Below are 15,115 nucleotides of genomic sequence, written 5' to 3' on the forward strand. Positions count from 1 at the left end.
AATATTATGTCACAACCCAGTTGGCACTATTTAACCAGGCAGGAGCCTATCTAGCCCAGTTAAATAGTGTAATAGTGTTGAATATCTAGCCCAATATTGCTAGGGAAAGGGAAGAGACACTGGGGCTACCTCTGCAAACAAAAAGAGAAGTAATAAATGTCTTCTATAATTTTTATTTTCAAGGAACAGAAGAAAACACCTAAAGTTTCAACTATTTGTCCAAGTGTGGAGGAGGTTTCACAAGAGTCAGAATTGCCAGATTCAACCAAAGAGGGTAGTGTAATACCAGAAGGAGATTTTCAACCTGAATTCTTATCAGAAGAAACACCTTCTGGGGATGAATATGAATGCATATCCCCTGATGACATCTCTTTGCCACCGCTTGCTGAGACTCCTGAATCTACCTTCCTCCAGTCTGAAACTGAACAGGAGGAGCATTGCTGTTATAGTTCCCACAGTTTGCATGTTAGCTCTTATAGTTTGCAAATGCAGCTACATACTGGCAGCAAAAGAGTGACTGATGAGTCTGAACTCTTAACACCTGCTGCTTGTGCTGACCTTTCAAATCACAGAAGGGAAAAGACTTCCAGTTATTTTGAGAGTTTTTATTCCCCTACTCCTGGGTCCTATCCAAAACTTAGAGTAGATTCCCCTCTTGCTCACTGTCTATCCGCAGTGCCTGATCCCAGCACTGCTTCAAAATCCCAAACAGATGCATTAAAAATAAAGCCTGCTTATAGCATGATGAGTGAAATGCATGATACGCATCTGCAAACCCATTCTGTGCATAAAAGCATGGTTGAAACACAGGAGCAATTGCATGATAACATTAATTGTACTAAAACTAATGATATGCTGCATACTTCCCCTGATCGATTCTCAGGTCTCATGTTTCAATCAGACCCTACCAGAAGCTGTCAGAAACAGATGGACACACAAGAAGAGATTAAAAGCACATCAGAAAAGAGCAGCATGGGTAGCTTGCCAGAGCAGACACCCAACTTTTCCAAGATCCTGTCAAATGTCACTGTAAAGGAAGGCTCTCCAGTGACTTTGGAAGTAGAAGTAACAGGATTTCCAGAGCCTACACTGACCTGGTGGGTAGCATATAATGAGGCGAAGTAAATAATTAAGATATAAATAGCTCCCCTTGTAACTATGATGCACTTCAGGTGATTTGTTAATAGAGACCAAGGATGCACAAGTTCAGTCCTCCAAAACCAGAAACAGGTCACATTTTCAGGCTACCCTAATGAATATACATGTGATACAGTAGTAAGCAAATAAAGCTCTTTCTTTTGCATGCAAATCTACAGTATTTCATACATATTAATTGAGGACATCTTGAAAACCTGCCCTATTTTCAGCATTTCAGGACTGAACTAGTATATCCTGGCAAACATTAAGGGGCCCTTTTACTAAAGCTTAGCATGAGCTAATAGACATTAGTGTTCACTAAATGCTGTACATCCTATTTTATACCTATAGGCTACATGGCACTTGGCACATGCTAATGTCCATTAGCGTGCGCTAAGCTTGAGAAAAAGAGCCCCCAAATGTAATTTCTTTCTTTCTTTCTTTTTCTTTTCTTTTTACCTCACACTCACAAACCACATAATGGCAGATGTTATAGTTTTAAGCATCACATTCCACACAAACCTTTATATTAGCAGTTTAAGGCATATTTAAGATATACAGCTTCAGTAAATTATTTTCCATCACTCTCCCACATTGCTCTCTTCTTTCCCTCTATCCTCAGCACATTTTCTACATAGCTCCAGTTTGGCCAAAATGATAATTCATTGCTGTGTCTGCCCCATTTGTAAGTCTGATTTTCTTTTTGTATTCCCTAAGAAAATCAAAATTACAGTGGGGTAAAACTAGGACAGGATTAACCTCGGGTAAATATGGAACCAACTGGTAACCCTAACTCTCAGCTAAGAGCTATTAAGTCATTATTTCCCCAAAACATTTACCCATCATGACCCCATTTTACACTTAAATTTGCACAGAGGTAGCTGTGTTAGTCTGGTATAACAAAAATGACAGAGGCAGATGGCACATTATAGACTAACCAGTTTATTGAACAATGAGCTTTATAGGACTAGAGTCTACTTTGTGCATCTGATGAAGTGGACTCTAGTCCTCAAAAGCTCATGCTGAAGTAAATTGATTGGTCTATAATAGTGACTTCCAACCTTTTTCATCTCGTGGCACACTTACAAGGCACAAAAAAAAATCTCAAGGCACACTACTGGAATCTAACACACCTATCTATCCCCACTAAAATCCATTCCATCACCACCTGTAACCATCAGAAGTAGTTATTTCATTCAGTTATGCTACTGATATACATTAAAGCACCATTATATCTGCTAATGGGAAACCGGAACAAGATAGCAGTTACTTACCTATAACAGGTGTTATCAGAGGACAAGGATATTCTCACATGTGGGTGACGTCATCTACAGACCCTGGTATGAACAGTGCAAAAGTGTACTGTCACTTTAAAAAAAATTTTAAGTCTCAAGACTGCCTTCTGTTAATCTTTAAGAGGGAGGGTGGGTGGGGGAGGAAGGGGTGGGCAGGCTGTGGGGTAATTTTGTATGCTGAGTCTGGGTTGTAAGAACCAACACTTGGACTCATGCTGTTTTGTCGGTACTGTATCATTTGGGATTTAGTTCACTGTTAATGTAAAATTTTATATTAGTGTATATGTGCTTGACTTGTTCATTTGAATAAACCATTAAAAATAAAGTCTCAAGACTGCCCATACTGTACTTGCGCTGGTGCTGGCTCACAGGATCATCAGTTCAGTTAAAAAGCTAACAAGTCAATTAGGGAGTTGGGAGGAGTGTGAAAATATCTGCCTGCTGTCCTCAGATAACACCTGTTAAAGGTAAGTAACTATGCTTTATCCCAGGGCACCAAAATATCACTTCACTTTTGCCATATAAAATCAAGTTTACAATAAATAGTGTTCAATAATGGGTCACTCTGGGGATTCTCAGAACGCCACCCTGACTAACAAATATGATCTCACTCAGTCTTGTGACTAACTACTTATGGAACTTGTTTTTATATTTAATAATTTAATTTAATAACTTTCTTCTCATTTTTCTCAATACATATTCAATTCATCCTCTCATATGGCTTCACTCATTCATTAGAAGTACTTCAATTATAATTTTCATTTCATTTCCTATATCCCCAAGTACATATACTTAAGAACTTAGCTTAATCATGTTGTTGCACTCTTCCCCACCAGGACAAGCAAGCAGCCTATTCTCATATGTGGGACTCTCTAGATTCCAGAATAAGGGTGAAAAGAAGCTGGCATCTAAGTAGAGAATAAATTTTGTAGAACTGCTTGGCCGAACCGACTAGCCTGTCTGGAATGATTCTCCAAACAGTAGTGGGATGTGAATGTATGCATAGAGGACCACATATATGCTTTACAGATGTCCTCAATGGGAGTGAAACAGAGGTGAGCTATTGAAGTGGCTATAGCTCAAACTTTATGTAGTGACACAACCTTTCAGCATCAGTCCAGCCCAAGCATAGAAAAAGAGATACAGTCTGCCAGCAATAAGGTGATGGTTCTCTTGATAGCAGGAGCTCCAAGTCTGTTTGAATCAAATGACAGAAACAATTGAGTAGAAGTTCTGTGAGGCTTGGTTTGATCCAGATAATAAGCAAGAGCACGTTTACAGTCCAATGTGTAGCATACCAGCTTGAGAATGTGGATTTGGAAAGAAGATAGGAAGGACTATAGACTGTTTGAGACGAATTTCCGAGATTACCTTTTGGGAGAAACTTCAGATGAGTATGGAGAACCACTCTGTCATGGTGTGTAAGGTGGATCTGACACCAGTGTTTGCAGATCACTGACTCTTCAAGCCAATGTAATGCAGATTAGGATTAACCACTTTTCATGCGAGGTGTTTGAGAGATGAAGTAGCTAGTGGTTCAAAGGGAGACTTCATCAGACTGGAAAGTATAACATTAAGATCCCAAGCAACTGGAGGAGTCTTGATTGGTGATTTAGTATGAAAAAGGCCCTTCATGAATCTGGACACTAAAGGATGTAACGATAAAGGTTTCTTATTCAGTAGTGCATGAAATGCAGTTATAGCACTGAGATAAACTCTGATAGAAGTAGTCTTGAGACTAGAGTTAGAGAGGTGTAAAAGATAGTCTAGGACCAATGGGACAGGACAGGTGATTGTATCCAAGGAATGAAGAGTACACCAGAGGGTGAAGCGAGTCAAATTAAAGCAGTAGCAACGTTGAGAAGAAGGCCTTCTTAAAGCTTCAATGATAGCTGAAACTGGAGCAGAGAGCACAAAAGTATTCACTTATTGGGAGAGAGATACCCTGCTGTGAGTACAGTACTAACAAGCATAGATTGGGATGGAGAAGATATCCCTCATTCTGGGTCAATAGTGTTGGAAAAGTTTGAAGTTTGATGGGTTCTCAAACACTGAATGCCAGATGTACAAAACTCATGTGCGTTTAACGATTGTTGCTAAACAGGTTTTGACCAGTTTTCAGTTATCGATGAACAAAACAGGACCCCTCCAGGATAGTCCCCATCCCCGAACTTAAAAAAAACCAACAACAACTAACAGAAGAGAAACCCACTCCCTCCTGCCTTGACTACCTGGAATCCCCCCACCCATATCCCTGACCCCTTTCCCACACCTTTAAAGAGAATCAGGGGGATACCCACTCCTTCCTGCTGATGGGTCTTATCCCACCTGTAAATGGAAGATTGGCAGGAGGAATGCCCACTCCCTCCTGATGCCAGGGCCCCTATGAACCTCCTATACCCAACCCCAAACCCACCAACCCCCCCAACCCTGTACCTTTTTGATGAAAATCTGGCAGAAGGGATGCTCCACTCCCTCCTGACTGCAGGCTCACCTCTTCAAAAAAGCAGGCCTTCCCCTTCCCAGTGCATCGTGGGATGCACTGGAAGAAGCCTAATACTGATTGGCCCAGGTGCCTAAAGCCCCTCCCAAAGGAGGCATCCCTCCTGCCAATCTTCCATTTAAAGGTGGGGAGTTTGCTGGGGGGGATCATGTGGGCGGGGTGAACCTCAGCAGGAGGGAGTGGGCATCCCTTCTGCCTATCTTCAATTTAAAAATGGGGCAGTTGGGAGTCTGGGGGGTCTGGGTGGTCGAGGCAGGAGGGAGGGGTAATCTTTTTTATGACCTTCTCTATTTTCTCTCCAAAGAGTTCATCTCCCAAACAATATGTTTGCTGAACAGATTTGCACATTAGCTTCCAGGTGTGATATTCTGAGCCATGCTTGTCTCTTCAACCAATAGACAGTGCCAAAACTCTAGAAGTGACATCAAAGGCGTCAAACACTCGTTTCCAGGAGGTTATTAGTGAGATGTTGAAAGATGTTAAATTAGTTATCCAAGATGTACTGCTCAGACTGGGACAGTTGTTGCACCAATGACTTCATATAAAAATTATGCTCAATATTCTATTTGAGAGCATGGAATTTTGGAATAACATACAACCAAACTTGTCCAATGTATGTCCCTCTCTTCATGGAGGGGTGCTGGCATAGATTCTTGAGCTAGTAGAATTCTTTAATGGTGCAGCTTGGAATGACACGCTTGAGCAACGAAGGATGAGGCAATCGCCGCTTTGACACCAGCCGCAGCCAAGTCAAATAGACATTTAAGGATGAAATCCATGTGTTGGTCCTGAACATCCTTCAGGACTACCCATCCATCTGTGGGAAGAGATGTGCGCTTGGTGACCTGCGCCATTGAGGAAACCACCTTCAGAGAAACAAAGCGCTTGTTAAAACCATCCGCCATGGGATAAAGCCTCGCCATGGCCCAAGTGCATTTCAGGGGACCTTTTGGATTGTCCCAGATATCTGAAAGGATACGAACCACATCAAGGTAATGAGGTAAAGAGGCAGATTGTGGCCTCTGGTCATTCACAAGAGAACATTCAGCAGTGGCTGGCTGATCTGACTGCAGCTTCAGAAATTAAATCCATAAGTTGTGCAGGCTTGAAAAATCTGCACACTGTGGGGGTCATCCACCAAATCATAGGTTCCACACTAATCTGGATTATAGAAATCCACAAGATTTGCAACATCCACAGCCAGTTAGAGTTCTTCAGCTTGGAAAAGAGACAGCTGAGGGGAGATAGGATTGAAGTCTACAAAATCCTAAGTGGAGTAGAACGGGTACAAGTGGATCGATTTTTCGCTCTGTCAAAAATTACAAAGACTAGGAGACACTCGATGAAGTTACACAGAAATACTTTTAAAACCAATAAGAGGAAATATTTTTTCACTCAGAGAATACTTAAGCTCTGGAACGTGTTGCCAGAGGATGTGATGAGAGTGGATAGCGTAGCTGGTTTTAAGAAAGGTTGGGACAAGTTCCTGCTACAAGGATATACCAAAATTACTGAAAAATCACTAAAAGAAACACGAGCAAAAAGATAAGCTCCTACTGCCTGGCCAGTAGGAATTTAAGACTGAAAGTACAGAAGGAGCATGTCCAGCAGTAGAGTGTGAGAGGGAAAGGGTAAAAGCTTCATATGTTTGAAGCTTCCTTCAGATCCCTGGTGGGAGGAGATAAACAACCCACTGGTCCCGGAATAAAGTAAGATTGTACAAGAACACAGCTTTTTAGCTCTGTGGAAAACTGAGAAGTGATGTCCCATGAGCCGATATTGGGAGGGAAGGCACCGGCATACGTGCGACATGGGCAGTCTTGAGACTTCAAAAATTTTGAAAGTGATAGTACACTTTTACATTGTCTGTACCGGTTTCCATAAATGACATCAACCACATGTGAGAATATGCTGCCTGCTTGTTCTGGAATAATGAGTGTTACAGATTCCTACAGACATCACATACCAACAGAATCCTTTACCTCAGCTGCAGATGCAGAACATAACTCTTATCTGATACAAAATAGGGAACCACAAAAAACAAGTAGACAAAAACTGAAAGTAGAAATACCAAACTCTGCATGTCATGCAAGTTCAGAAAATAGTAAGAAATGCATATTCTGTACAGTGCAAAATAAAGTCAGCAGATTTAAATTCTCAACACTGACATAATTCACTAACTAAACTGAAATTAAAATAACTTTTCCTACCTTTGTAGTCTGATTCTATTATTCCATCTTGTTCCTAATCTTTGGTTCTGCTTTCCTCTGACTGTGCTTTTAACTCTGTTTACAGGGCCTTCTTTCCGTTTGCTATTTCTTTTTTCACCTTCTGCCCTATGACTATTTGATACTGATCTTTCATGTTTAGCTTTCTTCAATTTCTCTGCCTCCTTTTCAAATCTTTCTTATTTTCCTGGTCTCTTCACGTGCAGCCTATCACCCTCTTCTCTTCCCATTCCTTCAGATGCAACATTCATCTCCTCTTCCATTTCCATTCTTTCCCTTTATGTTCATCCTGTCTCCTCTTTTCCCTTCCCAAACAGCCTGTTTCCCATCTTCCCTTCCTTTCATGTGCAGCCTGTCTCCCCTTTTCTCTTCCCTTCTCTTTGTGTACCATATCTCCTCTTTTCCCTTCTCTTGCCTCTATGTATAGTATGCCTCCCCTCTTCCCTTTATGCGAAGGCTCTCTCCCCTCTCTTCCCTTCCCTTTATGTGTACTATACAGTATCTCCCTTCTTTACTTACCCTTTCTTTATGTGCAGCATATTTCCTCTCTTTCCTTAATGTGAATTTCACTCATTTTCCTCTATGTATTCCTCTCCCTCTCCCCCCCAACCCTGAGTCCAATATTTTTTTATACTTCCTCCTCAGTCCTCTCTTCTCCACTCCGATTCTATAAATTTTGCAGTTGCTGGCAGCTATTAGAAAGCCTTCCTCTGGCCATCCCAAGGCTTTACCTCTGCTGCATTCCTCCTGCATGACAAATATAAAAGTCATATCAAAACGAAGTATCAAGGTCAGGGCCGGATTTTCCTATAGGCTAACTAGGCTTCAGCCTAGGGCCTCAAGATCAAGAGGGGCCTACATTCAAATTGTTAGCAAAATTAAAATTACACTATTTTAGTGAACACTAAAACACTGAACCGAAAATAAGGAGAAATTCTACACTTCGGGATCAGAACCGGCTCCGGCCACAACGGGGCGCCGACTCGGCTTCTCCCTTTCTTTTTCTCGCCCTGGGAGGAGGATCGGGGAGGGAAAGACGTCAGCCCTGTGGGGAAAGAGGCAAAACGTAGATCTGTCAGGACAGGGCGGCCCAGACTAGTATCGGGGGTGGGGGGTTTCAGTGGAAGGGGGATGGAAGGCAGGCAGGCTGGCATCGGAGGGAGGGTGGGGGGGTTTAATGGAAGGCAGGCAGGCAGGATGGCATGGAGGGGTGTTCAATGGAAGGGGGATGGGAGGCAGGTGGGCATCGGAGGGGGGGGTAAGGTGAGGAAGGACGCACTGGGGGCACTATGGACATAGGAAGGGCCAATGTTGTGTGTTATGTTTGATTAGTTATTGTTACAAGTACTATATATGGTGCTGAGAATAAATGTCCAAATAAGTGTTCTCGACTTTTTTTTATTTATTATCCGTGTCACATTTTTTATAAAGGTTAGTACCAATAACAACATGTTTCATTTAGCATATTGATATATATCACAGTAATGATGTATTTTATTATTTCTCATGAAATTTACAAGCTTAAAAATGGGAGGTGAAAGGGCCTCATAAGTGGAATAGCCTAGGGCCTCTTTTCATCTAAATCCGGCCCTGACCAAGGTGCTGGCCAGAGAAAGGACTGTTCTAATAGATGCCAGTAACCACAAAGTTTGTGGAATTGTGGCAGAGAGGAGAGAGACTCGAGGGGTGGAAGAAAGAAAATAGTGAGGCAGATTGAACCGATTCTGTTTAGGATGGCCACTCTGTGTCAAGCCATAATGACACCTATGACCTGGAGAGGAATCCTGAACTCCATGGCACACCTGGGTAGTAACCAGAGCACACCAGTTGAAAAACTCTGGTCTATAAGGAGCTACCTGCTTCTTTCATTTTTTTTGACATTCATCTAACTCAGATGATGATAAGAAAATATCAGAACTGCACTCCCCTCCCCTGATTCATTTTCTCCTCCCCCTTCTTATCCAAAACACAAGGTTTGCAACAGTGGTGGTGGTACCATACCAGTAGTCAGTACAGGGCCCAGTGTGTCTGTGTGTGCTCACAGACTCTAGTACTCTTCATTGGTTTAACAGAAATCCCAAATGGAAAGATAGGGGGATGGCCTGTGAATGTTCACTGACTCACAGGCATTATGCTCACTGTCTCTACTGGGCACAAGCTACAGTGGAGGTCTAATGAGATGGATTGCAGCCCTGTGTCTGTGACCTTCATCCACTGATGTGACCACATTTACAGCCACTATATTATGTGGAATCAAATATGAAGTCTGGTCTGTAAAGTAGCAATATCAACTACCTTCTTTGAAGTATACAGTGGCAAGTCTCTAAGGTGGTACTTAGGGCTCCTTTTACTAAGCTGCGTTAGGGCTTTAACGCGCGGAATAGCGCGTGCTACACTGCCACGTGTGCTAGACCTTAATGCCAGCATTGAGCTGGCGTTAGTTCTAGAAGCGTAGCACGTGGTAATTTCCTGCGTGTGCTAAAAATGCTAGCGCACCTTAGTAAAAGGAGCCCTTAATGTTAGGTACCATGAAAGGGCATGCTTTAATTCTCATGTCTTTAAGCGCTTTCAGGGCACACCTACACTATTATAGAATAATAGCACAAATCCACTTTGGCAAACCTAATGATAGGTCCCTACTTACATTTGGCATTGATTGTCTGAGCCTAAGTGCACTTTGCAACACACCAACTAATAGTATTCTATAAATTTTGCACGTCGCTAGGCAACACACCCATGCTCCTGCCAAATTAACAGTAAATTAGTGTGTATATATGGCACCTAAATTTAGGACAAAAAACACCTAACAGCGGAGATGACACAAAGGTCATATAAAACAATGTCTTGGAACTTGTCAACTTCTCTTTGACTAAAAAAACACACTTAAATTTAGGAGTCCCTTATAGAACTGTCCTTAAAGCTTTCTTGATTTTCTTCCTTCCTAAATTACCTTTCTTTTTCCCAAATATATTTTGGTTTTTATAGCTTACTATTTTGTAGCCTATTTAGAAATTCACTAGGGAAGAGTTCTTAAATTTATACTCAATATAATATTGGACTGGATTGGATTGGGATAATTACTTTATATACCATTTATAACAATGTATTTAAGTGGTTTACAAGAATATTAAAATACAACTATAGCTAAGTATTTAAACTACAAAAATCTATAAAGACAGAAAAACTATTCCCAAAATTCATATATCTTCAAAACAATAAAAAATTCTGCTCATGAATTTCAATATTAAGAAGAAAAGGAAGTACTAAACAACCATCAACCATGTCTTTAAAGCTTTACGAAAACCCAAATAGCTTGTAATACTACTAATAGCAGCTGGTAGTGTGTTCCACAGCAATTGTCCTAAACAACAAAAGGCTTGCCATCTAGTTGAAGTCAGTCTAACTGTTTGGAGCTTAGGAAGCTTTAGTAAACACTATTGAGGAGAACGCAAAAAGAAGCGTTGTTGATCTGGCCTAACAAGCACACTTGGAAGATATACTGGTATATTTAAGCGAAAAGCCTTAAAAGTAATACAAGTAGAAGCAAGTAGCCAATGTAGCTCTTTCAATATGGGAGTAATATAATCTGATTTTCTCCCATTCACAATAAGGCATACTGCAGTATTCTGAACAAGCTGAAACCTCTTTTAGCTATTGATTGTAAGGCCAAAATATAAAGCGTTACAGTAATCAAGATGACTGGTTACCAAAGCACATACCAACTTGATTAAATTTTCACAAGTCAACAGAGGCCTCAGATGTTGTATAAAACGCAATTGAAAATAACAAGTTTTGGACAACATGGTATAACTAATGATCAAACTTCAAGGCATTATAACAGCAAAAATATAAAGTTAAGATCTCATCACTTAGAGGAATCTGAAGATTTCCAGCAGATAGAGCAACAAGTAAAATGTGGGTGGCAATAGTGTCAGATTTAGAACAGGGAAAAGAAATTAGAAACTTAGCACTTATTTTCAGCATTAGGCTCATAAATTTAACTCAGATCTTGACAAATGAATGTCTGGTTTAAATTTATAAGCATACTGGGTGATATTCAGTAAGCAACAGTCAGCATTTTTTTAAAATGCTGACTGTGGTTGGCTAAATCATTTCTAGATATTCAGTGCTGGACAACATACGGGCCCCAGAACTGAATATCTAGGGATAAATATTGCTGCACTGGCCTCCAGAGCTTATGCAGGTTCCAGCTGAATAACTGGCCATGACCCATATAACTCTTTTTTAAATTCTCCAAGCCTCCTCCTGTTCCCCTCCCCAGCCCATGAGTCACAAACCCCTCCCCTCAGAATGCCCCCCAACTTCCCCAGTCCAGAGCCCCTCTCCCCAGGCCTACTTATTTATTTATCCTAAACCAAATGTAGTCAGATATAAGACCTTTTTTGAAAGGACCTTAGCATTTCAGGCAGGCAAAATACAATGTTGGTTCAGTGAATGCATCCATCAAGCCATGTCTTATTGCTCTTTTCGTAAACTAGTAAAATCTGCTTTGTGTGATAAATTTATCACTGAACTAGATTGTTTTAAGATTGTTATTTTTGAATCTTTTACTCTGTTTTTATCTCATTACATGTATATGCTTCGCTGACTGTTCAGTTTCTTTGATGTAAACCGCCTAGAACTCTTGGGTAATGGCGGTATAAAAGAATAAATTTATTATTATTATTATTATATCCCTGGTGGTCCAAATGGAGGCGATGGGGGCAAGAGTGAAGGTTTAAGAAAATGGTTACCAAAACACCTTGCAGTAACTCACAGTATTTGTGCTTTAGGGGACAGGAGGAAGCTTGGGGAATAATACAGGTCCCAGCTGATATTCAGTGCCAGGACCTGTGTAGCTACACCAGCCAAGTTAGGACACCTTTTGAGCTGAATATTGCCGGCACCCGCAAAACTACTGGCTCCTCTCTAATGCCACTCCTGACTTGCCCACTTTCAACATGGTCAGTCAAACTACCTGATTTAATGCCACTGAATATTGGGGGTTAGGTGGCTCACCACAATTTAAGCGTGTATTACAGTATCAGTAAAAGCACAGCTATTTACCGTAACAGGTGTTATCAAGGGACAGCAGGCAGATATTCTCACATATGGGTGACATCATCCAGGGAGCCCGGTTTGGACAGTGGTAAAGTGTACTGTCATTTTAAGCTTTTAACGAACTTTGAGACTGCCTGCACCGCGTATGCACGAGTGCTTTCCCGCCCGAAACCAGCTTGCGCAGTCTTCAGTTCTATGCCCAAGTGAAGAAGCCAACTAGGAGAGGTGGGCAGGTTGTAAGAATACCTGCCTGCTGTCCCTGAATAATACCTGTTACAGTAAGTAACTGTGCTTTATCCTTAGACAAGCAAGCAGCTTATTCTCACATGTGGGACTCCCTAGCTTTAAGAAAGTGATGGAGGGAGAGTTGTCCCCTAAGTAAATATAAACGCTTGTTGCCTTGCAAGAAAATCAGGTATACCATCTGATACGAGTAGGCAAAGGCAATGGAAGGAAAAGAAATAATGAGTAATCAGAAGAACCCCATCCTCAACAAGAGGAAAAAAGGGGAGTAGCCAGGTAAAACTATAGGTATGGAGGTTGTAAAATAATACATGACCTCATAGTGGCAGGAAAATCCAAGTATAGTTAAGGGAGATGCCATTAGGATTCAAGAAGAAAAGAAGATATGGATACTGGCAAATGTAAATATATGGATGACCAGACCAAAAAGAGCAGTTGAAACCAGTCATGTCTCAGGAGACACAGATGGCTAGGGAAAGGGAATTATGCCAAGTAAAATGAAAGCATGGTTCCCATTGAATAGAATAGCTTCATAGGAAACGGGAAGAAACTACCATAATAAGGAGAGAAAGAGGTTACTATGGAGTATAGAAAATAAATGTAAAGACATGGTGGCTTATTGGGGGCTCATCCCATTCACTAACCACATTCAAGCATTCATTTATTTTTCTTACAAATTCCTTTCCTTATCCATATACAGGAAAGAACTGTACATCATCAGCATAAAGCCGATATTCTACATTCAATCTCTTAACAATTTCACCCATAGATGCCATGCAGACATTAAAAAGAAGAGCAGATAAGGCAGACCCTTGAGGAACACCTTGTCCTACTTTCACCACTTCATAAATATCACCTTAACTCAGAACTTCCATTGTACGATCCATTAAATAAGATGAAAAGCACTCAAGGACTCTCCTTTTCACACCCAATCTCTTTACCTTTAATAGCAATAAATGCAAATGAATAGAATCAAATGCCCCTGAAACATCTAAAGATGCTAATCAAAAAGTCAACATCCTTGTAGCATTTTGATTGCACTGAAACAAATTCAGCACATGCTTTTGAAAAGAGTCAACATTGCTACTGTCTTAAGTTTCAAGTTTAATTAATTTTAATATACCGGCCATCGACGTGCACATGGCCGGTTTACAATGCTAAAAATGAAAGATTAAAATAAATTTTGTAGGGGGTGAAATGTGAACATTAAATAGGCAAATTACAAATACGAAAATGAGCTTGAGGGTAAAGGGGAGGGGAAAGTTAATAATTATATCATTAAAAACAAATTAATTAAAGGGAAGGAGGGGCTAGATTCACTAACCTGCCTGAATCAGAACAATCCGTTTCCAATTTGGGCAGGTCTGACTGATTCACAAATCAACAAAAGGGAGAAAGAAAATCCAACGTAGTCTGCAGTAAACAACAGCAACCAGAAAACAACGAACAGACTGCAGATAATGTACAAAATGCAGGCGTTGTTTATTAGTAAATGCAGTAACATATACAACTTTATAGCCAACCAAGTCCCTATAAGGTTGTATATGTTACTGCATTTACTAATAAACAACGCCTGATCTTGTACATTATCTGCAGTCTGTTCATTGTTTTCTGATTCATAAATCAGTCATATTCAAATGGGGGCGATTGGAAGAACGCCCTTATTTGCGAGCAGGGATCGCAAATGTGCAATCCCCACTCATGCGCAGACCTTGACAGTAGTGACAGGAAAAGCAGCCTGTCACTGCTGTCAGGGCTCTGCCCAGATCTCTCCTGCCTGCTCTGCCCCTATGTCTCCTGCCTGCTCGCCCTGACTCTCCTGCTCTCTGCCGCCCTTCCCCGCAGTGCAAGCCCGTGGTTTTAAAGTGGGCCTGCACTGCAGGGAACGGCGGCAGACAGCAGGAGAGCCGGGGGAATCAGGGAAGGTAGAGAGCAGGAAAGTCTACAGTAGCCCACCCACCGCCCCAAGACCACAGCCTGACAATCCCCCTGATCAAACCCGACTGGCCCACCAGCTCCTCTGCCTCACTCACAACCGGCCCACCCCTGGTCGAGCAAGACGGATGGACCCGGCCCACCCCCTCAGTGTACCTGACAAATCTTTTGGAGCAGGAGGGATGCCCGGTCCCTTCTGCTCCTTAGGCCTCCCCGATCCACCTTTGGGAGCAGGAGGAAGCGCAAAATCCTCCTGTTCCTGCTGCTCCACTGGCCATTATGCCATAGCAGCCTTAGGCCACGCCCCAGCACATCATCTGATGCACGGGGAGGGGCCTAAGGCCCTTATTGGCTAAGGCACCTTGGGCTCCTCCCTTGGGAGGGGCCTGGGGTGCTTCAACCAATCAGGGACTTCCTTAGGGAAGATTCTAGGGAAGTCTCTGATTGATTGTGAATCATGGAGAAGTACAGCAATACATGTGTACCAATGGAAGAGAACTGTAGAATGATTGAAGAACAGTTCCATTCTGTTCTCATATATGTTTTTTTTCAGAATGCGCTGACAGTAATGTATGATTTAAAGCTTGTTTGCATTCTTGAATTGTTGGAATTTGACTTGTTTTGCCCGTATATGTAGATTGGTTTTGTCACCTACCTTGAATGGATCGTTTGATCTAATGCCTTTTTGCTTCCTTAATTGCTGAATTCTGATT

The 15,115-nt window shown here is 41.6% G+C and overlaps 1 protein-coding gene across 7 annotated transcripts in view; it reads left to right on the top strand.

Moving 5' to 3' along the window:
• CCDC141 (coiled-coil domain containing 141) overlaps window positions 1–15,115 on the top strand; it is a 225,859-nt gene that overhangs the window by 192,149 nt on the left and 18,595 nt on the right. For 5 of the 7 annotated variants that reach the window (XM_033944939.1, XM_033944942.1, XM_033944941.1 and 2 more), the window contains one exon: window positions 184–1,097. In XM_033944939.1, coding sequence (XP_033800830.1) covers window positions 184–1,097 — 914 coding nt within the window. The remainder of the gene's footprint in view (window positions 1–183; window positions 1,098–15,115) is intronic. The other 2 variants (XM_033944944.1, XM_033944945.1) reach the window with 2 other exon arrangements.

Source organism: Geotrypetes seraphini, chromosome 5, assembly GCF_902459505.1.
Source record: "Geotrypetes seraphini chromosome 5, aGeoSer1.1, whole genome shotgun sequence".
Classification (NCBI taxonomy): Eukaryota; Metazoa; Chordata; class Amphibia; order Gymnophiona; family Dermophiidae; genus Geotrypetes; species Geotrypetes seraphini.